This window comes from Podarcis pityusensis, assembly GCF_964106645.2.
Source record: "Podarcis pityusensis genome assembly, chromosome: 8".
Lineage (NCBI taxonomy): Eukaryota > Metazoa > Chordata > Lepidosauria > Squamata > Lacertidae > Podarcis > Podarcis pityusensis.
The window spans coordinates 79796722-79823394 of record NC_138033.1 but is presented as its reverse complement, the minus strand read 5'-3'; the positions used below and the strand labels follow the sequence as shown (position 1 = coordinate 79823394).

The window sequence follows — 26673 nt, the reverse complement described above, 5'->3', positions numbered from 1 at the left end:
CCAAGTTACAGGGAACCAGGCAGAGGGCCTTCTCGGTAGTGGCGCCCTCCCTGTGGAACGCCCTCCCACCAGATGTCAAAGAGAACAACAACTACCAGACTTTTAGAAGACATCTGAAGGCAGCCCTGTTTAGGGAAGCTTTTAATGTTTGATGTAACATAGTATTTTAATATTCTTTTGGAAGCCGCCCAGAGTGGCTGGGGAAACCCAGCCAGATGGGCGGGGTATAAATAATAAATTATTATTATTATTATTATTATGGTCCACTGGCCTGGTCCTTCAGGTCTCCTGTTATGTTCTCATGTGTTTACCAGCCAGCTAGTTCTTTGTCCCACTTCCTTCCACTGCTGGAATCTACCAGTCGGCTTGCGGAAGCCGCTTCCCCGGAGAGATAAACTAAGAGGGGAAACTTTGGAGCTTCTTTCACACCTTGGAAGTGTGAAGCCTCTTCAGTTGAGTCAACAGGAATGTGGTGTCACAAGGGAGAGAACTGGCCGCCCACAGTTGCTCTTCATGGGGGCTGAGAAGTTCTTCCGTCAGGCCAACACAGATCACTTTAAAAGGGAATCTTCTCCTGGCTCCACGTATCTCAGATCCCTTATCAAGTGCGGGTGACGGAATGCGGTGGGGTTCATTCTTTGGCCATTAACGTTTCCTGGTCCTGTGGGGCTATAAAGATGGGGAGAGTGTCAGGGTTTGCACTGAGAAAGGAAGAAGAGAGGGAGATCGGTGGCCATCGTAGAGTTGGAAGGGGCCTCAAGAATCATCTAGTCCAACCCCAACACCATGGGATTAGCAATTCCTTTCCTCCTTGTCCTGTTCTTCATTGGCGGTCAACTTGAAGGCAGAGCTGCCCACGGTTCAGAGCTAGCGGACCTCAAGGTAAGAGGAAGAAGACTGTTGTTGTTTAGTCGTTTAGTCGTGTCTGACTTCGTGACCCCATGGACCAGAGCACGCCAGGCACTCCTGTCTTCCCCTGCCTCCCGCAGTTTGGTCAAACTCATGCTGGTAGCTTTGAGAACACTGTCCAACCATCTCGTCCTCTGTCGTCCCCTTCTCCTTGTGCCCTCAATCTTTCCCAACATCAGGCTCTTTTCCAGGGAGTCCTCATGAGGTGGCCAAAGTATTGGAGCCTCAGCTTCAGGATCTGTCCTTCCAGTGAGCACTCAGGGCTGATTTCCTTAAGAATGGATAGGTTTGAAGAAGACTAGGTAAAGGTAAAGGGACCCCTGAATATTAGGTCCAGTCGTGGCCGACTCTGGGGTTGCAGCGCTCATTTCACTTTATTGGCTGAGGGAGTCGGCGTACAGCTTCCGGGTCATATGGCCAGCATAACTAAGCTGCTTCTGGCGAACCAGAGCAGCGCACGGAAACGCCGTTTACCTTCCCGCCAGAGCAGTACCTATTTATCTACTTGCACTTTGACGTGCTTTCGAACTGCTAGGTTGGCAGGAGCAGGGACCGAGCAATGGGCGCTCACCCTGTTGCGGGGATTTGAACTGCCGACCTTCTGATTGACAAGTCCTAGGCTCTGTGGTTTTACCCACAGCGGACTAGCAGGGCTCTAATTTCAGGTTGGTTCGGACAACAGAGCTGAAGGATTGCATCCTATGCTAGTCCTACTCAGAGTAGACCCCCTCGAAGTTAATGGGCAAGGCTGACTTCTCCTGCAAGCTGCATGGATCTCAGCAGCCAGCTCCGCAGTAACTCAGAGCAGGGCTTTTAGTGTGGCCGCCCCTGTTCTATGGAATACCATCCCGTTCAGAATACGACAGGCACCCACAATTTTCTGCACTTCCCCAAAACACCTGAAGCCATCTTTGTTCCTGTGGGCTTCTACAGCTGAATGATTTGGTATCCGTTTAGTGTTGTTTTTAAATTTATCTGCTTTTACTTTCCGTGCTGTTTCTAAACTGCTTTTATTGCATTCGGAACATCACCTTGAGACCTGTGTGTGTGGAATATAATTATAATTATTATGATTCTTACTAACAGCTACTTCTTCTTCTTCTTTGGCGATCCCTTGTAGCCGAGTAAGATTGTCTTCCACAAACACAGTTTTAACAATGAGTCCGTAAGTGACCGTGGAGGCCCATTCTGGATCCACACGTCCTTCCACAGTGGGGACATAGGTTTCCAGGCAGGAGCTGATCACGGTGAGGGTTTGCCAGGCGTTCCTTCCTCTTTGCACATTTCTCCCTTTCATCCTGAGTTTGAGCATCTTCAAAGCCCATGACACCTTTGGTAAAGGCTGTTCTCCCATTGGAGCGCTCGCAGGCCAGTGTTTCCCAGTTGTCAGTGTTTATCCTACATTATTTTAGATTTGGCTTGAGAGGGTCTTTAAACCTCTTTTGCTGACCACCAGCATTACGCTTTCCATTTTTAAGTTCGGAATAGAGCAGTTGCTTTGGAAGACGACAATCAGACATCCGCACAACATGACCAATCCAACAGCTACTGCTATGTCCTAAGACCATTGATTTCAGAGGGTCTATTAGCGGTAAAACTTCGTTGGCTGCAACCCAGCGCAGTCCAGCAGTTCAGAGTGCCAAGCTAGGACTTGGGAGACCAGAGTTCAGATCCTGACTCAGCCACATGAAGTTCACTGGGCGACCTTGGGCCACATCACCAGCTCTCAGCCTGGCCTACTTTGCAGGGCTGTTGTGAGGACAATACAGGGAGCAGGAAAACCGTACGTGCCTCCTTGAGCTCTTTGGAGGACAGATGGGATATAAAGCAACCAATACCTCAATGAACTAGATTATTCTACCCTTGAATCATTGCAGAATGATTCGTTCTCTGGCATCTCCAGGTAAGAATGGGAATGTCACCCCTCTGAAGCAATGGAGAGCTACTGCCAGTCAGTGTAGACAGTACTGAGCTAGATGAACCAAGGGTCTGATTTGGTACAAGGTAGCTTCCTAGGTTGCAGGGACGCGGGTGGCGCTGTGGGTGAAACCACAGAGCCTAGGACTTGCTGATCAGAAGGTCGGCGGTTCGAATCCCCGTGACGGGGTGAGCTCCCGTTGCTCGGTCCCTGCTCCTGCCAACCTAGCAGTTCGAAAGCACATCCAAGTGCAAGTAGATAAATAGGTACCGCTCCAGCGGGAAGGTAAACAGCGTCTCCATGCGCTGCTCTGGTTTGCCAGAAGCGGCTTAGTCATGCTGGCCACATGACCCAGAAGCTATATGCTGGCTCCCTCGGCCTGTAAAGCGAGATGAGTGCCGCAACCCCAGAGTCGGTCACGACTGGACCTAATGGTCAGGGGTCCCTTTACCCTTTACCTTAACACAAGAACATAGGAAAGATTTTAAAATTGCCTAAAGTGGAGTGACACCCTTGGGTTCACCCACCTCAGTACTGTCTGCCCTGACTGGCAGCGGCTCTCCAGGGATTCAGGCAGAAAATCTTTCCCAGCCCTACTGGGAGATGCCATTGAGGAGTTAAGCCTGGGACCTTCTGCATGCAAAGCAGGTATTCTGTTTCTGCTTTACAGGGTCCCTCCTGCACAGGAGCTAGCTTTTGCTTGTTTGTTTTTGCAATCGTTTAGTCGGCAGAGCGTGAGACTCTTCATCTTAGGGTTGTGGGTTTGAGTCCCACATCGGGCAAAAAGATTCCGGCATTGCAGTGGGGCTGAGCTAGAAGACCCTCATAGTAAAGGTAAAGGGACCCCTGACCATTAGGTCCAGTCGCGGACGACTCTGGGGTTGCGGCACTCATCTCGCTTTATTGGCCGAGGGAGCCGGCGTACAGCTTCCGGGTCATGTGGCCAGCATGACTAAGCCGCTTCTGGCAAACCAGGGCAGTGCATGGAAACACCGTTTACCTTCCCGCCAGAGCAGTACCTATTTATCTACTTGCACTTTGAGGTGCTTTCGAACTGCTAGGTTGGCAGGAGCTGGGACTGAGCAATGGGAGCTCACCCCGTTGCGGGGATTCGAACCGCCGACCTTCTGATCGGCAAGTCCTAGGCTCTGTGGTTTAACCCACAGCGCCACCCATGTCCCACAGATGACCCTCATGATCCCTTCCAATTCTATGGTTCTTGTTCTCTTCCCCTCCCCACTCCTGTTTCCCAGGCCCTTCTGGAGCTCCTGGAAGACAGACTTGAATTCGGAGGAAAGGAGTCAGCACTCGAACCCAATGACGAAACAGCCAGAGATGTTTCCCAGGCTTCTGCCACCTGGGACAACGAATATGCAAGGCCTCAGGGCGAAGGCGCCTTCGGCCCCAGCAGCTGGGAGCAGCCAGTGGCAAGAGAGCCGGCAGCTGCAAGGAACAAACTGAGAGCCCTTTTCAACTCTCCCCGCAGCCTGCAAAGGTCCTCAAACTGCTTTGGCCAGAGGCTGGACAGGATAGGGACCTCAACTGGACTTGGCTGTAACAGGAACCGGGTAAGGGAACACAGGAAGGTGCCTGACATCGAGTCAGCCCATTGGTCGCTCTAGTGCAATGTTGCCTACACAGGCTGGCAGCAGCATTCTGAGATTTCAGTCAGAGTGTCTTTCTGGCTGGAGACTGAACTTGTGACATTCTGCATGCAGTGCAGGTGATCTAGGTCTGAGCTAAAGCCCTTTGGGTGTTGGGGGGGGGGGGCACTTTGCAATACCTATTCACTTGTTTATTAGTTATCCAACAAGATTTACATACACACCCTCTAGGCAGTTAGGAGAGCTAAAACAAAACATCAAAATCCTTGATAAGATCTCAGGGTCCTAAGGCACTGACAAAATTAAAATGAACTGCAGCTGAAAAGGTATAAAGTCCATGTGAGTGTTCCATGTGTCTGGATAGGCTTGTCTAAAGAAACTTCGAAGCGGAAAGGGGACACTGATGTCAAGTGGCAGGGAGTTCCAAAGCTTTCAAGTGCTGCCGTCCTAGAAGATTGATTTCTTACAAATGCAGAATGAGCATTAGGTGGCACCAGCTCCCCATCTGGTGCCCCTACAGCCTCTGTGTCCAGATCCCTTTGGATACGGAGGGTATTGGTGGGGTCATATTTGTAAAATACAAATATTGTATTTTAATATTTTGCTGGAAGCTGCCCAGAGTGGCTTGGGAAACACAGCCAGATGGGCCAGGTGGTATTATTATTATTATTATTATTATTATTATTATTATTAGGTAGAGTAAATAATGGTATAGACAATAATGAGGAAAAGCCAGACAGCTTTAAAATAGCAAAAAGGAGTCGGATCCTGGAGTGCTTTGCAAGATAACTGTCAAAAGGCAGTTTTGAGGGAGGGTAGAAAAGATTTTTCCCGTTTATCATTTTATGATGCTTTCCTGCCCATCAATTTATTTCTTTTCCTGCCTTAACTTATAAACTCTCCCAACTCCAGGGCTTATCCCCACCCCTGCCACACCCCATGGTAACAGACAACTCTGCTTCAACACGGTGCTGTCACTCCTAGTTGGCTTTGTAATAAATGTTGCTCTTTTATTCTCTCTCCCTTCTCGCAGAACTGAAGCTGATGCAAACCACCGTCTCCATCTTCCGTCTCCAACGACAACCAACTCCCCAGCCTTCCCCTGCCTCCATGGCACTTGAACCCTATTAAGGCACTCCCGACTACTCCTGTCAAAGAATGCGCAACCTCCTTGGCATGCGGACAATTCACCGGCATTTTCTCACTTTCACCATGACTTAGTTCCCAGAGATCATCATGAGGACGGAAGGAGATGGGGTTCTACTTGTAACCCCACTGCAAGCTCTCAGGATTGGAAGGGAGGGAAATTGGACATTCCCCCTGCTTTGTAACACGAATTGGCTTCATTTCCTCAAACGCATGTGATCAAAAGCAGCAACTTGGATGCCCTTGCTCTGTTCAGGGATATAAAAGGGGTTCAGCAGCATGGAAAGAGACCACAATTTTTGCCTGGTCTCTCAAGCCCCGGAACTGCCTTGTTCCCACACAGGATTTCCCACAATTTGGCAGTGGCTCTCCAGAAGATGTTGGGATGCCAGTTCCCGCTAGCCAGCATGGTTAATGGTCAGGGCTAATGGACACTGTGGCCCAACAACATCTGGGTTCCTAAGGTTGAGAAAAGCTTGTAGGTGTGGAAACATCCGAGCCTTCCTTCTCCTTGTGTCAGCTGCCAAACTGCTTCCCTCCCAGCGCAGAATATAGGAGCTGTGCCAATGGTCCATCTAGCTCAGTACTGCATGCACTGACTGGCAGCAGCTCTCTAGGGTTTCAGGCAGGGAGCCTATGCCAGTTATTTTCTCAAGAGCCTCTTGCAACAGCTGCCATTCCTGATTTTTCATAAAGGACGCCCCCTGCCCAATATTCCAGGCACATTTCCTGCTGTTTGTTGTTTTAACCGCTGCATTAAATGGTGCATTTGCAGTGACAAAATCTGCGCAACCCTTGTATTATTACTTGCCTGTATATACTTGCGTTCTCTGGCGACTGCAGGTAAAAAGACCTCAAGGTTGGGAGTGATACGAGACTCCTCTTCCTGAGATTTCACCTGGTCCTTGGAATGCTCCTCCCCAAGCCACACCCCCTCTCCAAATAGGCCACACCCCATTCTACTCAGGCCACACCCCTTACAGACCCTGCTTTGTGTTTCTGCTGGGTTGCAATGTGTCCTTAAATGGTGATTATGCCTCTTGCTTGTCTGAATGGAGGATGAAGAGTGTAGAAAGCAGCCTACTGTACACATGGTAAAATTTACATTTGTTGCTCCATCTACTTTCACCCCAAGCCCACCTGTCCCTGGCATGTGGCCCTCAGTAGCCTGCCCAGAAAGAAATCTGGCCCTCAACTTGAAAAGGGGACCTCAGCCCTGCTTTATAATTAGAGACCCAATATTAGAGGCAGTGTACCACTGAATATCAAGTGCTGGGGGTCAACAGCTTGAAATAGAGAGTTGCCTTTGTTCTTGGCCTGCAAACTTCCGAGAGGCAGCTGGCTGCCCACTGACTTTCTTTAGGGCAAAGAGAGGGGATGCTATGTGAGATCAACACATTAGGAACACTGGAAGTCAGACAATTGGTCCATCCAGTTCGGAAAACCTTTCCCAGACCTGCCTGAGATTATAGCTGGGACCTCCTATAATAATAATAACTTAATATTTTTTTATTTATACCCTTATCCATCTGGCTGGGTTTCCCCAGCCACTCTGGGCGGCTGCCAACAGAACATTAAAAACACAATAAAACATCAAACATTAAAAACATCCCTAAACTGGGCTGCCTTTAGATGTCTTCTAAAAGTCAGATAGTTGTTTATTTCCTTGACATGTGATGGGAGGGCGTTCCACAGGGAGGGCGCCACTACCGAGAAGGCCCTCTGCCTGGTTCCCTGTAACCTCACATCTCGCAGGGAGGGAACTGCCAGAAGGCCCTTGGAGCTGGACTTCGGTGTCCAGGCTGAACGATGGGGGTGGCGACGCTCCTTCAGGTATACAGGACCGAGGCCTTGTAGGACTTTCAAGGTCAGCACCAACACTTTGAATTGTGCTCGGAAACGTACTGGGAGCCAATGTAGGTCTTTCAGGACTAGTGTTATATGGTCTCGGCTGCCACTCCCAGTCACTAGTCTAGCTGCTGCATTCTGGATTCATTGTAGTTTCCGGGTCACCTTCAAAGGTAGCCCCACGTAGAGCGCATTGCAGTAGTCCCAGCGGGAGATAACTAGAGCATGCACCACTATGTTCAAAGCAGGTGCTCTACAACTGAGCTATGGTCCTTCTGCTAACATGTAACACAAGATTCTAGTCCTCATGGCTCCGGGTAACAGGATGATTTAAACAGAACCATGGGAAGTTGTGTCATCCCATCAGTCGATCTAGCTCAATATTCTCTACACTGACTGGCAGAGGCTCTCAAGGTTTTCCATCTGCCAGGGATCAAACCCAGGACCTTCTGCATGCAAAGCAGGTGCTCTAAGCAACTGAGCTACTCCTTTCTTCTATGTCCAGGTGGCCGAAGGAAACCAAGCAACTAGGAAAGTGATGCGCAACAGAAGGAAATAGTCATCACGAAAGATCCTCGAAGACAGATGTACGGGAGGAATTTAATTTATTTTTTTTCTTCCCCCCCCCCCCCAAAGAGGATGGCCATGGTTAAACACTACAGGTGGTCAAACACAAATAATTATTATCTCACTCATTTTTTAAAAAAATAAAAAATAATAATTATATACACAACATAATTAATTCCCATCATTTGGTCACAAACACTCCCCTCAGGGAAAAAAATAAACACAAATTAGATTGAAGAAAACATTGAGAGGGTTTACCAGGGGAATGCACTGCGACATGGAGGAATGAGATAGGGGTTATGCCTTGATATGGCAATTTAATACTGTTTTAGAGACCAGAGTGGGCAGTGAAAAGGAGAACGCATGAATATTTGCTCCAGATTTCTCTGCCCTGGGCTCAAGCTTAACACTGATCTGGGGGTTTCAGGGCCTTCTGTCTGTTTGGGAGTCTAGGCTTGACCAGGGATGGGGGAAGAGAGAGAAGGGGTGGGTACGAAGCTTTGGCCAAGCCATCAGCAGACCTCAAGCAGTCTGGGGCGACCATTTCGGAAATGAGGGTTTGAGTGGCACATTTGAGACAGGGAGGCTAGCAAGTCTGCATCACTAACTTTCAATCCGCCAGATGGAAAAAATCCTCTTGCAACGTGGGGCAAAAGTGTTGCTTTCTGGGCAAACCAGGTGTGAAGAACCTCTGGCCTTCCAGGTGGTTGCTGAACAGCAACCCCCCATCACCCCTGGCCATTTGCTTGGGCTTATAGTTCGTCAACATCTGGGGGGGCAAAGGTTCCCCACATCTGTGGTAAACCCTTTTCTCCCCTATAGTTTAACTTCGCAAAATGAAAAGCATCAAGTAAAGATTCTGCCTGCTTCCTCCTCCTCCTCCTTTAAAAACCAAAGAGTTGGCGGGGATAGATGCTCCCAGAATTATTCGGGACGGACCTAGAAAAGCAAAACCTTTCCTGTTGCTTTGTTTTGGATAAGAGGCATTTGGCGGTGGTGGGAAGTGGTCAGCGCCAAATGTGTGTGGATGTTGGGCTACGCACATTTTAAAAATGTGCATCTAACTAAAGGCAAGACATGCACACACCTCAGCGAACTGCAGAGGGCACAGAGTTTGGCGGTGGCAGGCATTAATAGGCATAGATTCCATCCGTTCAAGACTCCCCCTGGTAACATAGGAACACAAAGCCATTGTTGCATGGGCTACACCCCCCCTTTTTTAAAAGCATAGTTGAATAAACTCAGAAGGCACGACCTGAAAGTAAGAGACAGAGAAAAGAGCGTCTATCGGAGGGAAGTGAATAGGCTGGAACCAAGCTCAGCTTAGGAACTTAAGTCTCGCCTTAAGCGATAGTTCTTTGGACAACAGCGTGGGAGCAAAAACTCACATGCCCCTCCCCTACCACGCACACCAACAAATGCATACCATCATGATATACCCCTTTTCCCCCAAACCCAAACACACACACACACCCTACAACCCCCCGCCCACAAAATTCCCCCTGCACAAAAATCTCAGCAATCTCAAGCCCACGAGAAGCCCAGCAATGTGAACAAGGGCATCACCTAGCAAGAAACCGAGACGCATTGCAGCTCTGCATCTTAGCTCCGCTAACAAGCCCCTTGTCGGCATGTGCGAGAACAGTGGAACTTTTCATCATGATAGGGAAGAAGAAGAAAGATCCCTTAGAGAGAGAGAGACAGAGAGAGCACAGCTGCCCTGTCAGGATAGCTGACACTCCTCAGGATAGGAGTCCTAAAGCCACTGGTTTCAAAATGAAGCATCGCTTGATCTGGGCATCGCCAGGATGCCAAAAACAAATAAATCGGCTCAAAACACAGAAATGTATTGTCAAGCTCCTTCGAGCCAACAGCTCTGGGGAGTTGGGGAAGACAGTCCTTAATTGGTTCGACATCTTACGAGATCGCAGTGAAGGAAGAAACCCGACACGTTCTGGGCAAGCTTTGCAGAGAAGTGGCAAAACAGCTCACTTAACTGGCTGTAAAGTCAAGATGTCAACGATGCTGCGGCTGTTAGGTGCCAGGCTGCTGGACTTCTGGGGGGGGGGGGAGGAGGCAGCCCCTTCCCTTTCACAAGGGGGCAGCACGAAAAATCACACATGCCCCCCCAACAAACCACAGACTTGTCATTTGGTGCGAATGAAATCTTCAACTCTCCCACTTTTTAACACGGCTTGCAGATCAATAAGTATCAGAGAGGTTCAAACTTGTGGCAACTTTTTTTTTTTTTGGTAAGAGCTTAGCAATTTAAGAGTAGTAGTTGCCGTCAAGGACACAGGCTTAGGAAGAAAGTTGATTATGCCCCAGCTAAGAGAGAGAGAGAGATAATAATTTTAAAAAGTGGTTTGCAGGGCTGAGCTGATACCTGCTGCAACCAGAAAATGCCAGGGCCAAATTAAGGTTTAAAGATGTGGACTGCCCTCCTTCCTTCCTCCTCCTCAAGGGGTCAAAGGAATAAAGCAGTGGGTCTGAGAAGCAGAAAACAGCTGAAGTCTTTCAATGGATTTAGAGGGACAGAGAGGAGGACCTGGTTCCGATTTTCCTTCCCTTAAAAAAACAAAACCCCACACGTACCACCACACAATCACAAAGAGCTATGCAGAGACAGACTTTACACATTTTAAACACACATTGCACATTTACACACACACACACACACACACACAGAGCATTCTTGGCTCAAGGAGATGAAATCAGTACTCGAAAGCAGGCACTGTGTCCTACCCCCCAGCTACACCCCGGGAGCCCAAATGCACACATATAATTTCAGAAGACAGGAAACTGAAATGCCTGAATTAGTGTCACTGGCGGCACAGAATGGTTTAAAAGAGGGAGGGGTCCACAAACACAGGGTTGCCTCCAGCTGAGAGTAGACCCACTGAAATTCACAGGCCCGAACCTAATAATTTCAGCAGGACTACTTGTAAGTAAAACTAACATTGGAGACAGCCCACGTTTTGGTTTTAAAGACACCGACAAGGTTGTGATGGGGTGAGACGCTCGAAGCGATTCCTTCCCTGCCTGCCTTGTGGCACAGAACAGGTTTTAACAGGTGGGGTTACATGGAAGGAGGATTTTGTTTTATTTTTGTGGGGGGGGGGGAGGCAGAGCTGTAGGGGTCCTTTTCTTGGAATGCATTTTCTCTCCGGCTGTTCGGCCTGGGAAGAAAAAACCTGCAAAATCCACACTCCACGACTGTGCTTTATCAAGACCATCAGCATGAGGGCTGTCACCTTTCCAAACCGGAGAGATTTAGCAGAAGCAAGAACAGGGGGGAAAAACCTTCAGAGGCAGGAGTCCGCTGGAATAACTGCGAAGGGGGCAGCCGAAATGGGGCTTGCGAGAAGCCCCAGACCAGCCTGGGCTGGCTTGAGGTGACTCTGCAATTACATGAACTCTCTCAAGTGCTCCTGGAACGGCTGCAGACAGTCCCCCCCACTCCCCCTTTGCAAAAATAAATAAATCCTATTTTGGTCCTGGACTGGGTGTCACAACTTGCTAGTTAAAGGGAAGTCTTTCTATGAAAACTGGATTCTCAGGGATACCCCCTGGAGATCTACTGTTTGGAGGACTGAATTCCCCAGCAGTCCTTACGATCACTTGCAGGAGGAAGGGAAAGATTGGAGATCTGCCGTGGGGTGTGTGGGTGTCAAACAAACCCAACCAGACGTGTCACGGGCAGATTTGAGGGGACATGGCAGGGCCACGCTGCAAATTGGCGCCTCTGTAGCAACAGAGCTGTTGTCCCAATAGATGTGACCTGCTCATGTTTGCTTAGGGAATTGCTGCTAGATGCCTAGCGCATGCAGGAGAAAACCTTTAAACACTCCAGAAATATATTTAAGTTTGGTTTTCTCTACAGTGGCAGCAGCCTGGTATGGAGCGACCAGCCGATGACAGTTTAAGGGGCTGAGACAGGTAGGAATTACGGGTGCCGATCGCCAGTGGGTTTGATTAGGGGAAACTTTCACCAATGAGCTCGACTTTCCCTGCAAAATGTCTGCGGCAGGGTGCCAGCCAGCCACCCACAAGGCAAGTGAGATTCTTCTCAGTGATGCCGAACCGCTACCGGCCATCAAGCCTACTGTGTACTGGAAACCCTTCAGGCAAACTGGTTCAGCTCCACTCCCAATGTCTCTCTCCCTCAAGAGCGGGGTTTTGCCCTCCAGAGGCCACTGGACTCCCAACTCCCATCAGCCCCGGGGCCAAGGATGATGGGAGTTGTAGTCCCAACATCTGGAAGGCCACAGGTTCCAACCCTCTGCTCTAAAGCTTCTATACTACAATGCCAACCTAAGATGGCCCGGGAAGAGATAATTTGAGGCCCCAATGTCCAATTCAGGGTGCTGACTTATTATTTTAAAAAATTAAGCCTTTAGAGAGCTAGGAGACCCGAATCTGTTCTGTATGCACACACCTGCTCCATCTTGGGTCTTCAAGGCAGGGTTGGTGACTCTGTGACTCTTCAGGTGCTGGACTACAACTTCCAGCAGCCAGTAGTGGTCAGAGGTGATGGGAGTTGTAGTCCAGCAATGCCTGGAGGGTTGTAGGTGCAAGCAAACCCACGGCACTCCAGCTGCCAAACCCCTGCAAAACTGACCCATGCGGCTTTCCTCACACTCACAAGAGGCAAATGCTGCCTTTCACTAACACACACAAACATATCCCAACATACACTTACTTTCAGTGGCACGATTGTTCGTTCCCTTACATATGCACCTATAACCTCCCCCTCCAAAAAAAAAGATAATTAAGGATCAAGGGTTTGATTCACTCAAGTGGAGACTTTCCCCCACCCCCAAACATCAAGGATCCCAGCCTCTAGCCGAGAAAAAAACAACTCAAAAGTGCAGTTAAGTGGAATGAAAATGAAAATTCTACGCAGAGAATTCCAGAGTCTCCAGTAAAAAAGAAAAGAAAAAAGTGTCTCTTCTGCTTAGCCTTACTGAAACTACAAATGCGAAATAGGAGGAAATTGCTGGCCCAAGCTTGAGATATAGTGGCTACGTGCTGCATTGGTCTTCTGAGTCTTTCGAGATGGTTAACACCTGGTTTTAGGATATAAGGCAAGGAGAGGAGAAAAGAAAAGGACAGGTGTTCCTTCCATCTGGAATATGGCATAGATATGAATCATGCCGGCGGGGCGGTGAAATGTCGGGACGATGCTGATCGGAAGCCAATCGGGGCAGCAGGTGAGCGAGCCCCTAAGATTAGCCGGCAAGCGTTCAGACCACAACTCCCAGAGTCTTCCAGCCCCCCGAGAGGTCACTGGGGGGGGGGCTCCCCCCAGTGAGAAAGAAGCCGGTCCGCTTTTGTTGCCTTTAAAGTGCACGAAGGTGACCCGGGGGCCACGCGAGATCCGAAGCGGCGGCTTGGGAGGCGGGAGCGGAGGGGTCAGATGGTCCGGTAGTGCTGTCGTAGCCTGGCCTGCAGGAATTCGTGGGTCAGGTTGTGGCGCGTGATGATGCCAACGATCTGCGAAGAGGCGGCGGGAGAAAAAGAGGGCAGGGTAAACCAATGTTACGGAGGCGGCTGGATCAGAGCAAAGGCCCATCTTGTCCGTCTTTTAGTGTGGCAGCATCTACACAGTGGAACTCCCTGCCTATTGATACCAGGCATGCGCCTTCGCTCTTTTCAGCCCTTGCTAAAAACGTTTTTGTTTAGACAAGCCTTCCGGTAACTTTGTTTTATTCTCTTTGTAAACTGCTTTAAGTTTTTGTTCTTTCTTTATTTTTTTGTACAATCAAGCAATGCATATATTTTATTAAATAAACAGTCCAGCAGCCCATGACCTGAAGACTGCAACGTGCTCTCTGTAGAGCTGCCCTCGGGCCTGGTCTGAACTCTCCAGACATGGAAGTTCTGAACACGGAAGTTCTAATTTGCCAGTGCAAGAGCATTTTGCCTAGAAAGATAGAGACAGTCATACCTTGGAAGTCGAATGGAATCCGTTCCGGAAGTCCGTGTGACTTCCAAAACATTCGAAAACCAAAGTGCAGCTTCTGATTGGCTGCAGGAAGCTCCTGCAGCCAATCGGAAGCCCCATCGGAAGTTCAGCTTCCAAAAGCAGTTTGCAAACCGGAACAGTCACTTCCGGGTTTGCGACGTTCGAGAGCCAAATCGTTCGGGAATTAAGCTGTTCGACTTCCAAGGTACAACTGTAAATGCATCTGGCCCTCCCTCCATGAATCTGAACTATGTTGTCAGAGGCTTGTGGGAACTGCAGCCCAAAAGACCCAGAAGACAGGCAGACTTATGCCTCCTAACACCTGCTAGCTCATTGCAGGATAACCTAGTGCATTGTGGCATATTATTCTATTGTGGTATATTATTCAGAATAGTGGTTTGCATGACCCACTAAGATAAAGGTAAAGGTAAAGGGACCCCTGACCATTAGGTCCAGTTGTGGCCGACTCTGGGCTTACGGCGCTCATCTCGCTTTATTGGCCGAGGGAGCCGGCGTACAGCTTCCGGGTCATGTGGCCAGCATGACTAAGCCGCTTCTGGTGAACGAGAGCAGCGCACAGAAACGCCGTTTACCTTCCCGCCAGAGCGGTACCTATTTACCTACTTGCACTTTGACGTGCTTTCGAACTGCTAGGTTGGCAGGAGCAGGGACCGAGCAACAGGAGCTCACCCCGTCACAGGGAATCGAACTGCCGACCTTCTGATCGGCAAGTCCCAGGCTCTGTGGTTTAGACCACAGCGCCACTCGCGTCCCTACTAAGGAAGATAGCAACACAATAAAACAGTTAATTGCACATTTCCTCAAAATTCAATAAAATATATTTTGTTTAATTCAACAACATTGTTAAGCTTGATCTAAAGGTACCAGCTTTTCAGAGTCTGATCGTCATTTATACCTCCAGCAACCCCCTAGGTAATCCCACCAACCCCCATGGGGCAGTACTGCCCACGTGGGGGACCCACTCCTTGGGAGAGCCGCCCAGTCTTTTGCCTCCATACATCTGCTAGCAGTTTATGCCAGGATCATCTAGCCCAGGGTTTCCCAAACTTGGGTCTCCAGCTGTTCTTGGACTACAACTCCCATCATCCCTAGCTGGCAGGACCAAGGGTCAGGGATGATGGGAACCGTAGTGCAAAAGCTGCCGGAGACCCACGTTTGGGAAACATTGATAGCTCCGCATACTACAAACTGACCTCCTATGCTCTACACTATATGTTGGGATTGTTTGTTCTAGAGCACAGCAACATCTAGTGGTGGTTATTAGGCAGACACATTTGCCTTAAAGCTCTGGATCAGGCATCCCCAAACTTGGCCCTCCAGCTGCTTTGGGACAATTCCCATCATCCCTGACCACTGGTCCTGTTAGCTAGGGATGATGGGAGTTGTAGTCCCAAAACAGCTGGAGGGCTGAGTTGGGGGATGCCTGCTCTGGATTCTCCAGCAAGACGGCCTCTGGATTTTAAACTCTTGGCACAAACCTAACTGGGTGGGAGAGGAAGTCATGGGAGAAAAGTTACACCCAGACCCAGTTGCAAAATTCTTCCCAAAGACAGTATGTACAGGTTAAACTCACCTCCCCAACAGCATTCACTACGGGCAAATGCCTGAGCCCCATCGTCCGGAAGAGGTTGAAGACTTGCGAGACGTGAGTATTGGGCGAAACCGTGAAAGGGGAGGGATTCATGTAAGGCGTGATGTCCTGCCAGAGGAGTTAAGCAGACACGGGGGAAGGTCATCAAAAACAACCCAGCAATAATGCAGCAAGAAGCACTTTTGTAATAAGCTAAGGAGAGCTGGCTGGATCAGACCAATAGCCCATCTATTATTATTTTTGCCTGTTTATGTATTATTTTTTATTTTGTACTTTTCAAGTTTATACATTTCACTGATTTTACAATCATTTTGACATTTCGACTTCCTTCCCCCACTTTCTGCGGTTCCTTAAATTTGTTTTTAATATCTTCTGCGTATCCAAATTAACTTAATTGGCTCATTTATTCTTCTTCTCTAAATATATACTCTTATGAAACTGCAGGTTATTACAATAATCCTGCCAATGCTCGTATCTGTTTATAATTTATCTGCAACTATTCAATAAACCATTTCCATTCTTTTATTTTAAAAACTGTTATCTTGATTTCCTATTTTTCCAGCAAGTTTTGCCATTTCAGGATATTCCATAAGTTTTTGTATGCATTCTTCCTTTGCTGGGACTTCTGCTTCTTTCCACTTTGGGGCAAGTAACATTCTTGCCACTGTAGTAGCATACATGAATAAGTTTCTATACATTTTAGGAAGTTCTGTCCCTAGAATTCCCAAAAGAAAAGCTTCTGGGTTATTTTTTATTTTTACAAAGGTTATTTTAAACACCCTTTTCATTTCGTTATATATAATTTCCCAGGAAGCTTTAATCTTACCACAAGACCACCACGAATGATAAAAAGAACCTTCTTTCTCTTTACATTTCCAACACATCTTTGATTTAGATTTATACATTCTTGCCAGTTTACTCCGTGTTAAAAGTAAAGGGTCCCCTGACCATTAGGTCCAGTCATGGCCGACTCTGGGGTTGTGGCACTCATCTCGCTTTATTGGCCGAGGGAGCCGGCATACAGCTTCCGGGTCATGTGGCCAGCATGACTAAGCCGCTTCTGGAGAACCAGAGCAGCGCACGGAAACGCCGTTTACCTTCCCTCCAGAGCAGTACCTATTTATCTACTTGCACTTTGACGTGCTTTCAAACTGCTAGGTTGGCAGGAGCTAGGACCGAGCAACGGGAGCTCACCCCGCCGCAGGGATTCGAATCGCCTACCTTCTTATCGGCAAGTCCTAGGCTCTGTGGTTGAACTCACAGCACCACTGATATATCATTTTCAGGGGGAGAGGGCTCTTGGGTTCGAGTCCTGCTTGTGAGTCTCCCCCAGGATGATGGACTAGATGGTCCACTGGCCTGGTCCTTCAGGGCTCCTCTTATGTTCTTATGTGTTTACCAGCCAACTAGTTCTTTGTCCCATTTCCTGCCACTGCTGCAATCTACCAGTCCGCTTGCGGAAGCCGCTTCCCCAGAGAGATAAACAAAAAGGGGAACATTTATTTGATTTAGACATTTTTGCCAATTTCCTCGGTGTTTGGTACCATCTAACACAATAGCCCATCTAGTCCAGCATTCTGTTCTCAATGTGGCCCAATGGAAAACTTGCAAGCAAGAGCCCTCTGCACTCCTCTGGTTTCCAGCCACAGCCTCTGACCATGGAGAAAGAGAACAGCCATCGTGGCTGGTAGCTACTGATAGCTTGACGCTCCACAAATTTGTGCAAGCACACCCTCTTGCTCTTACCACAATCATCCTGGGGTTCAGAAGCGTGAGGTCCAGATCGTGGATGTCGGGATAGCGAGGGTAATCTTCCGCCATCTCGCCGTATGAAAGGCGAGGCTGGCTGGTGCTCTGGAAGGCAAATCTCAGTCAGACAGACACAGATCAAAGCCTACGGTGTATCAAAAATGGAGGAGAACAGGAAATCCTGGACTGTGAATTTCTATTGCAAGGGAAGCTGGGGGGAAACTGGGGCAGGACCACTGTCCTCTAGAGTCCTGGGAGGGAATTTCTGATCTTTGAAGGAGAAGAGTCGTCCCCACTTATGCTGTTGATTAAATAAATAACTAAATCAGAACAGTGTACCAATAACAGTACAATAAAACTACAGTCATACCTCGGGTGAAATATGCTTCAGGATGAATATTTTCGGGTTGCGCTCCACGGCGACCCGGAAGCAACAGAGTGCGTTGCTTCCGTATTTCACTGCTAACACATGCACAGACACTCAAAATGATGTCACGTGCATGCACGGAAGTGGCAAATCGCAACCCGCGCACACGCAGATGCAGGTTGCGTTCGCTTCAGGATGCGAACAGGGCTCCAGAACGGATCCCGTTTGCATCCAGAGGTACCACTGTACATAAAAAAGTTAAAATCAGATTATGCAGTGCAGAGGCACATGCGTCATTCATAAGCTACTCCCAATGAGCTGAAAGAAAGAACAGCTCTTTTAAGATAAAATTTGGGTTCTAGTTTGTCCTCTATGGATAGAATCATAGAATCATAGAATCATAGAGTTGGAAGAGACCACAAGGGCCATCGAGTCCAACCCCCTGCCAAGCAGGAAACACCATCAGAGCACTCCTGACATATGGTTGTCAAGCCTCTGCTTAAAGACCTCCAAAGAAGGAGACTCCACCACACTCCTTGGCAGCAAATTCCACTGTCGAACAGCTCTTACTGTCAGGAAGTTCTTCCTAATGTTTAGGTGGAATCTTCTTTCTTGTAGTTTGGATCCATTGCTCCGTGTCCGCTTCTCTGGAGCAGCAGAAAACAACCTTTCTCCCTCCTCTATGTGACATCCTTTTATATATTTGAACATGGCTATCATATCACCCCTTAACCTCCTCTTCTCCAGGCTAAACATGCCCTGCTCCCTTAGCCGTTCCTCATAAGGCATCGTTTCCAGGCCTTTGACCATTTTGGTTGCCCTCCTCTGGACACGTTCCAGTTTGTCAGTGTCCTTCTTGAAGTGTCCTTCTTGATGTTTCAAACATATCAAGACAGGACAGGAGAGGAATTTTCTTGGGGAAACTCAATAAAAAATGTTAATCGTTTAAATAAAAAAAGGACAAATATCCACTGGGGGGGGCCAGGAACATGGGGATCTTTTCCCTTCAGGTGCAGGTGAGAAGGGACACCTCTTGTCAGGGACGCTGTCAATGCAAGGTCTCTTCCACACTACATGATAACGTCGCCCCAAGCCGTTCACAGGCCCAAGTAATCTAATGAGCGGAACCAACTCACCGACTGATTCTCCGCGTAACAGACTCCTCGCACCAGCAAGGTGACCAGCTGCGAGCGGAGGATGAGGCCGTGGAAGGTCAGGGGCCGGAATCGCTCCTCCATGGTCCACTCTTCGCTGGGCGATTGGTCCGGGTAAAGGTTAGGATATGGGGTGTACCTGGGATGGGGGGGGGGAGTCGATCAGGTAACATACAGGTAATTATTGAGCAAGAAATTCTGGAGATGGATTGCAGGGGTGCCTGCAGGAAAAAGGGAACGGCTCAGGCCAGCCAACCAGTCAGCCCCTGAAACATTTGCACGCTCTCATTAGCTCCCTAAGTGTCTGGCATTGAGATGAAAAACTTACCGGCCTGGCACCTGCTAGATGCTTTAGACCAGTGTTTTTCAACCTTTTTTGGGCAAAGGCACACTTGTTTCATGAAAAAAATCACGAGGCACACCACCACTGTGTGCGGAGAGGGAGATGTCAGAGCCCCGCTGCTCTCTATGGGGAATCGGATGAGAGCGGACCGCCTGTCCGCTCTCATCCGATCCCATCCGATCTGATCCCCACCCAGGATGGATGGAAAATAGGGTGGACACAGTCCGGCGCCCGTCTAGTGGGCGAAAATTTGACTTTTTTTTTTTTAATCTTTCGATTTTTTCAATTTTTCCCATGGCACAGCAGGCAACATCTCGCGGCACACTAGTGCGCCGCGGAACAGTGGTTGAAAAGCACTGCTTTAGACTACAGTAGTACCTTGGTTCTCAAACTTTTTTTTTTCAAGTAAATTTTTATCATTTTCTTTACATATTCTTTTTCCAACAATCCTTGTTGTTACCATATGTCCCCTTTGACTCTCCCTCCCTCCCTGCAATTGGTATATTTTTCCCATTCTTCTCACGCACATTATTCTTGTATCACTGCTGTTTTACATTGAAGGCATTATTCCAGTCCGGCTAGCGTCTTTACGTTTTTACAGTTCTCCTTTAAATATTCAATAAATTGAATATCGCTTCTCGGCCTTTTGGCTAAGATCAAGTGTAATTTACTCCAATTGTTCTTGTACCTCTGGTCTTCTTGATCCCGGATCCTCCCTGTCAATTTGGCAAGTTCCGCAAAGTCTGTCATCTTCACCTGCCACTCCTGGATGGTTAGTATATCTTGTGTTTTCCATTTTTGGGCCAGTAGGGTTCTTGCGGCGGCCGTGGAGTACATGAACAAGTTCTGGTCTTTTGTTTTAATTTCCCTTCCCATTAGACCTAGCAAAAACTTAGACCTAGCAAAAAGTACCTTGGTTCTCAATCTTAATCCATTCCAAAAGTCCATTCCAACACCAAAGCATTCCAAAACCAAGGTGCACTTCCCCATAGAAAGTAATGCAATGTGGATTCATCTGTTCCAAACTTTTATACAGTGGTACCTCGGGTTACATACGCTTCAGGTTACAGACTCCACTAACCCAGAAATAGTGCTTCAGGTTAAGAACTTTGCTTCAGGATGAGAACAGAAATCGTGCTCCGGCGGTGCGGCAGCAGACCCCATTAGCTAAAGTGGTGCTTCAGGTTAAGAACAGTTTCAGGTTAAGAACGGACCTCCAGAACGAATCAAGTACCGTATTTTTCGCTCTATAGGACGCACTTTTTCCCCTCCAAAAATGAAGGGGAAATGTGTGTGCGTCCTATGGAGCGAATGCAGGCTTTCCCGGGCTTCCTGCAGCTCCGCGCCACCCTCCGGATCCCGGCGCGAAGCCGCGCGGGGCTCCGGAGGGTAGCGCGGAGCTGCCTGAGCTCCAGGGCTTCTTGCAGCTCCGCGCCACCCTCCCGATCCCGGCGCGAAGCCGCGCGGGGCTCCGGAGGGTGGCACGGAGCTGCCTGCGCTCCAGGGCTTCTTGCAGCTCCGCGCCACCCTCCAGACCCCTGTGCGAAGCCGCGCGGGGCTCCGGAGGGTGGCGCGGAGCTGCCTGCGCCCCAGGGCTTCCTGCAGCTCCGCGCCACCCTCCCGATCCCGGCGCGAAGCTGCGCGGGGCTCCGGAGGGTGGCGCGGAGCTGCCTGCGCCCCAGGGCTTCCTGCAGCTCCGCGCCACCCTCCCGATCCCGGCGCGAAGCCGCGCGGGGATCCGGAGGGTGGCGCGGAGCTGCCTGCGCCCCAGGGCTTCCTGCAGCTCCGCGCCACCCTCCCGATCCCGGCGCGAAGCTGCGCGGGGCTCCGGAGGGTGGCGCGGAGCTGCCTGCGCCCCAGGGCTTCTTGCAGCTCCGCGCCACCCTCCCGATCCCGGCGCGAAGCTGCGCGGGGATCCGGAGGGTGGCGCGGAGCTGCCTGCGCCCCAGGGCTTCCTGCAGCTCCGCGCCACCCTCCCGATCCCGGCGCGAAGCTGCGCGGGGATCCGGAGGGTGGCGCGGAGCTGCCTGCGCCCCAGGGCTTCCTGCAGCTCCGCGCCACCCTCCCGATCCCGGCGTGAAGCCGCGCGGGGCTCGGGAGGGTGGCGCGGAGCTGCCTGCATTCCGAAGCCTGGTGCGCACTGAAGAGCGCGCCCGGGCTTCGCGCACCTCTCCACAAGCCTGGGGAGACCGGCTCGGTTCCCTAGGCTTGCGGATAGCAGGCTGTTCTGGGGGCTGGGGTCGGGGGAAGCTCGGGCTTCCCCCGCGCCTGCCCCGTGCCTGGGGAGGGAATTTTTTTTTCTTTACTTCCCCCCCCCCCAAAAAAAATAGGTACCTTGAACGCACCTTGTTTTAGAGGGAGAGAACAAGAAAAAAAATTTTCCCTGTTCTCCCCCTCCTATGATCCGGTGCGTCCTATGGTCCGGTGCGTCCAATGGTGCGAAAAATACGGTACTTAAGCCAAGGTACCACTGTATAACGAGTTGAAAAAAATGTTTAAAATAACTTTTTCTTAAAAAAACCTGAAGCTTTCCTTTCAGGAATTCTAGGTGCCGAAATCCCAAAGGAGCAGAAAAGACTCTTTATGTATGTGACCACGGTTGAAGGGATGTTATTGGCCCAGAGATGGAAAGAAGATAAAGTCCATACCAGAGAAGAATGGCAGATCAAGTGGATGGATTATGCCAAAACAGCTAAAATGACCGGAAGAGTCAGAAATCAAGAAGAACAAAATTGTAATAAGGAATGGGGAGAATTTATAACTTATCTTAAAAACTATTGTGAACAGTTAAAGTCGTTAGTAGGATTGGAATATCACTTGTAGTTTAAGGGTGAATTTTCGACACAATGGAGAGATAAAAGACTTGGATTGTCATAAAAGATGCAGGAGGAAATGATTAATAACAGGACCCACAAAGGGGAGGAGGGAAGTCCAGGAGATTCCTTGGAATCTGATTTATATGTTGTATATCTTTGACTGTAAAACTTTAATTTGGAAAACCAAATAAAATTTTTAAGGAATGTTGCACTCAGCCTGAAAGAGATGCCCCCCCCCCGGTCCTGTTCTGTGTTTGCTCACCTTCGCTCCAGCATCTGCTGCAACATGTCCTCTGTCTCCGGAGGCTCCTCTGTCGCGATGTGGTCGTCACAGACGTTGCGAAGCTCGCTGGATGGGTACGACTTCATGGACTGGCTGCGTTTACGCTGCTCGCCGGCCCGGGTGAGGATGCTGGATTTCTGGCAAAAATAAACCGCCACTGTTTCATCACGTCTATCATTACTGACTTCCAAATGGAATTTGAAAAACATTCCTCTTTCTCCTGGGCCGTGTCCAGAAAGTGGTGTTGGGGGATGAGTGTTCAGACCCCTGGGCTCTCACTTGTGGGGTGCCTCAGGGTTCTGTCCTCTCCCCCATGCTTTTCAACATCCAGCCGCTGGGAGAGATCGTCAGGGGGTTTGGGCTGGGTGTTCATCAATATGCAGATGACACCCAGCTCTACCTCTCCTTTAAATCAGAACCAGTGAAGGCGGTGAAGGTCCTGTGTGAGTGCCTGGAGGCGGTTGGAGGATGGATGGCGGCCACCAGATTGAGGTTGAATCCTGACAAGACAGAAGTACTGTTTTGGGGGGACAGGGGGCAGGCGGGTGTGGGGGATTCCCTGGTCCTGAATGGGCTAACAGTGCCCCTGAAGGACCAGGTGCGCAGCCTGGGAGTCATTTTGGACTCACAGCTGTCCATGGAGGCACAGGTCAAATCTGTGTCCAGGGCAGCTGTTTACCAGCTCCATTGGGTACGCAGGCTGAGACCTTATCTGCCCACAGACTGTCTCACCAGAGTGGTGCATGCTCTGGTAATCTCCCGCTTGGACTACTGCAATGCGCTCTACGTGGGGCTACCTTTGAAGGGGACCCAGAAACTACAACTAATCCAGAACGGGGCAGCTAGACTGGTGACTGGGAGCGGCCGCCGAGACCACATAACACCGGTCTTGAAAGACCTACATTGGCTCCCAGTACATTTCCGAGCACAATTCAAAGTGTTGGTGCTGACCTTTAAAGCCCTAAACGGCCTCGGTCCTGTATACCTGAAGGAGCGTCTCCACCCCCATCATTCAGCCCGGACACAGAGATCCAGCACCAAGGGCCTTCTGGCGGTTCCCTCATTGCGAGAAGTAAGGTTACAGGGAACCAGACAGAGGGCCTTCTCGGTAGTGGCGCCCACCCTGTGGAACACCCTCCCTTCAGATGTGAAGGAAATAAGTAGCTATCCTAAAAGACATCTGAAGGCAGCCCTGTTCAGGGAAGTTTTTAATATTTAACGCTATATTGTTTTTAATACTTGATTGGGAGCCGCCCAGAGTGGCTGGGGAAACTCAGCCAGATGGGCGGGGTATAAATAATAAATTATTATTATTATTATTATTATTATTATTATTATTAGTATTAGGCACTGGGTGGCCGATGAATTAATACAGTGGTACCTCAGGATGCGAATGGGATCCGTTCCGGACCCCCGTTCACATCCAGAAGCAAATGAAACTAGCAACAGCACGTCTGCACGCACACGTGTCGCTTTTCGCCGCTTCTGAGCATGACGTCATTTTGAGCATCTGCGTCTGCGCATGCGCTCCGTTACTTCCGGGTTGCCGCAGAGCGCAACTCAAATACGCTCAACATGGAGCATATTCAACCCAAGGTATGACTGAACCACGAGAATCATGCGAGTTATAGAGTTGTAAGGGAACGCATCTAGTCCAACCTGCCTCATACCAATGGGCAGGGAGTTCCAAAGATCTAGGTGCTGCCATACTCAACAAAAGCACTCCATTTATTCCCCACAAGGGACTCCGCGCCGGAACCCACCTTGAACTTGATGTTGTTGCTGATCAGCTGGTCCCACTTCATGAACTCCCTCTCGTACGCCCGGTTTTCGGTCACCACCGGGAAGGCGTGGTGAACCGTCGTGCGCAAGATGCTCACGAGGGACTGGATTCGGGTGTGGGGGTAAACGTACATCAGGTTGGGTTCCATGATGTCGCTGGCTCTCAGCCTGGGGAACATCAGAAAGAAGCATGCTTGAGAGTTGCACACACACATATGCACAGAGAGCAAGCAATTTTAACACAGGACAACTTAAAGATTGTTGAAATCGGGGACTGACTTGTCCATTTCTGCCTTGGTTTCCCACTCGAGAAGTGGCACCCCTCGCAAGTTGACGTAGATGTCGTAGATACCCTTGTTGAAGAGGTCTCCAGTCCATTTGGCTACCTGGAAAGAGAAGGATGAGGAGGAGCTGGTACAAGAAGCTCCTACACACAGGAGAAAAACCTCCAGATTAGACCACGGCAATGCGTTCTACACGGGGAAGACCTTGGAGACGACTCGGAAACCTCCACTGGTTTTCACAATGGCCAGACTGCTGGCTGGAGCTCCCTTTAGATCTCATATAAGGTAAAGGTAAAGGTAAAGGAGGCCTGGACGGTTAAGTCCAGTCAAAGGCAACTATGGGGTTGTGGCGCTCATCTCGCTTTCAGGCCGAGGGAGCCGGCATTTGTCCACAGACAGCTTTCCGGGTCACGTGGCCAGCAGGACTAAACCGCTTCTGGCACAACAGGAAACTGTGATGGAAGCCAGAGATCAAAGAAACGCCATTTACCTTCCCACCAGTGGTACCTATTTATCTACTTGCACTTTGACGTGCTTTCGAACTGCTAGGTTGGCAGGAGCTGGGACCGAGCAATGAGAGCTCACCCCGTCGTGGGGATTCGAACCGCCAACCTTCTGATCGGCAAGCCCAAGAGGCTCAGTGGTTTAGAGCACAGTGCTACCCGCGTCGCTTCTAGATCTCATAGAAGCCATTTTAAAGCACCTACAGTGGTTGCCAGTTCATTTCTGAATTAGGGAGTTCTGCACTGCGAAGTCCTCAGGGTAGCTGAGGAGGCTTTCTGTCTAGCAACCCTCATTTTGTCAATCTGTGGTCTGATGAAAACCGCAGCTACAAAGGGGCTTGGCACAACTGCCGATGTAGCTCCACGGGGTGGTAGTGGAGGATCATAGAACTGGAAGGGATCCCAAGGGTCATCGAATCCAACCCCCTCCAATGCAAGTATCCCAACACACAGTCCCCCATCCAATTTGAAACCGTACCAAACCCTGCTTAGCTTTGCAATTGCGCTAGCCGTTGGAAGATTCGGTGCCGCTGCTAACAGGCTCACCATAAGCGTGATCATGATGGGGAGCCCGTAAGTGATCTCGTTCGTGGACTCGATCAGGATGACGGTGAGGCTGATTGTCATGCGCACCACCCCTCCCAGGAAGGCAGCTGCCCCGATCAGGGCAAAGGTCCCCGAGTAGATGTGGTCCAGGCCAATGTAACTAGGGGAGAGAAGACAAGTCGGAGGGTGTCAGGATGCAGTGGAGACAAGCAGGGAGGGTCTGGGGAGAGAGGGAGGGGGGTCCTGCCCCGTAGCGCCATGCGCGAAGCAGAGGAGGCACCTTTTGAGGAGGTTGGCCACCAGGCGTCCGAAGGCAGCCCCGCAAAGCAGCGACGGGACAAAGAGGCCGCTGGGCACAGAAATCCCGTAAGTCCAGCAGGAAAGGAGGAAATAGAGGAGGAAGAACAGGGAGAGGGTGACTGGGCTGAAGGTACCTGCAAAGACAACAGGGAAAGAGGCTTGGGTGGCAGCCCGCAGGAGCCCCGCCCACTGACACGAGAGGCCACGCCCCAGTCAGGAAGAGCTCTTCCCCCTGCCCCAAAAGAAGCACCCTGCCCACAGAAGCCGTCTTACAGCACTCCCGTTATTCTGAGTGGCTGGGGAAAGAGGCGGTTTAAGTGGCAGCCAGCGGGAGTCCCACCCACTGAAGTAAAAGGCCATGCCCCTTTCAGCAAGAGCTTTGCCGCCCCAAGAAGACTCCCACCCACAGAAGCCATCCCAAGGCACTCAGGTTATTTCAATACTGGGCGTTTATCGCTCTATAGGAGGTCTGGAGAACATTCAGGGCCTCATATGGTGTCAGGAGTCCAGCACCTATCGTACCCTTCCCACTAGAGCCCAGCAACTTCCGGGGGACCCTCAGGTGTTCCCCAGACCCTTCTATATAAGGACGAGCATTTGGTTTTGTTTTCTAAATCCCTGGAGTCAGGTGGGAGAGGGTCCTATGTAAGGCTCTGTGAGAAATTGCCCCGGAAACATTCTCTGCTCTGGGCAAAAGACAGACACCCAAATCTTGCCCTGAAAATTGCAATGTTTTATTGGTAACTGTGCCTACCTATCTCCAGATCAGCCTTCTCAATGACCCCATCTCAATTGTGAGCTTCTAAAAAGCAGTTTTTGCTCATGAGAAGAAAAGCTTCTTAAGTTCTTCTTGATCCCTCTCTCCTATATTCAAGTGTGTACCAGCACAGTTACCTTCCGTTCCCTTGTAAAAAATTGCAGAAAGGGTATCATTCACACCACCTGCCATTCCCTGCATTATCTTCAGCCTTGAT

At 49.8% G+C, this 26673-nt stretch overlaps 2 protein-coding genes across 2 annotated transcripts in view; one reads left to right on the top strand and one right to left on the bottom strand.

The window, feature by feature from the left end:
• Positions 1–690: 690 nt before the first annotated feature.
• On the top strand, positions 691–6360 carry LOC308483560 (natriuretic peptides A-like). The gene is made up of 3 exons (XM_081017638.1): positions 691–882; positions 4081–4395; positions 5465–6360. Exons 1-3 carry the CDS (start codon positions 787–789, stop codon positions 5468–5470), a joined length of 417 nt encoding a protein of 138 aa, XP_080873764.1. The 5' UTR covers positions 691–786; the 3' UTR covers positions 5471–6360.
• Positions 6361–8013: 1653 nt separating this feature from the next.
• Positions 8014–26673, bottom strand: part of CLCN6 (chloride voltage-gated channel 6) — a 43999-nt gene continuing 25339 nt past the window's right edge. The window contains exons 15-23 of the mRNA XM_081017344.1: positions 25680–25833; positions 25400–25559; positions 24346–24452; positions 24048–24234; positions 22264–22421; positions 18825–18981; positions 17319–17426; positions 15555–15680; positions 8014–13488 (exon numbers count right to left, since the gene is read on the bottom strand). Of these exons, the coding sequence (XP_080873470.1) occupies positions 13408–13488; positions 15555–15680; positions 17319–17426; positions 18825–18981; positions 22264–22421; positions 24048–24234; positions 24346–24452; positions 25400–25559; positions 25680–25833 (1238 nt within the window). The 3' untranslated portion in view covers positions 8014–13407. The remainder of the gene's footprint in view (positions 13489–15554; positions 15681–17318; positions 17427–18824; positions 18982–22263; positions 22422–24047; positions 24235–24345; positions 24453–25399; positions 25560–25679; positions 25834–26673) is intronic.

Excerpts from the sequence above, each read along its gene's own strand:
- LOC308483560 (XM_081017638.1), top strand. The coding sequence starts at position 787 with ATGGGATTAGCAATTCCTTTCCTCCTTGTCCTGTTCTTCATTGGCGGT. Across the intron at positions 883-4,080 it reads CAGAGCTAGCGGACCTCAAG|GCCCTTCTGGAGCTCCTGGA; the intron begins GTAAGAGGAAGA and ends CCTGTTTCCCAG.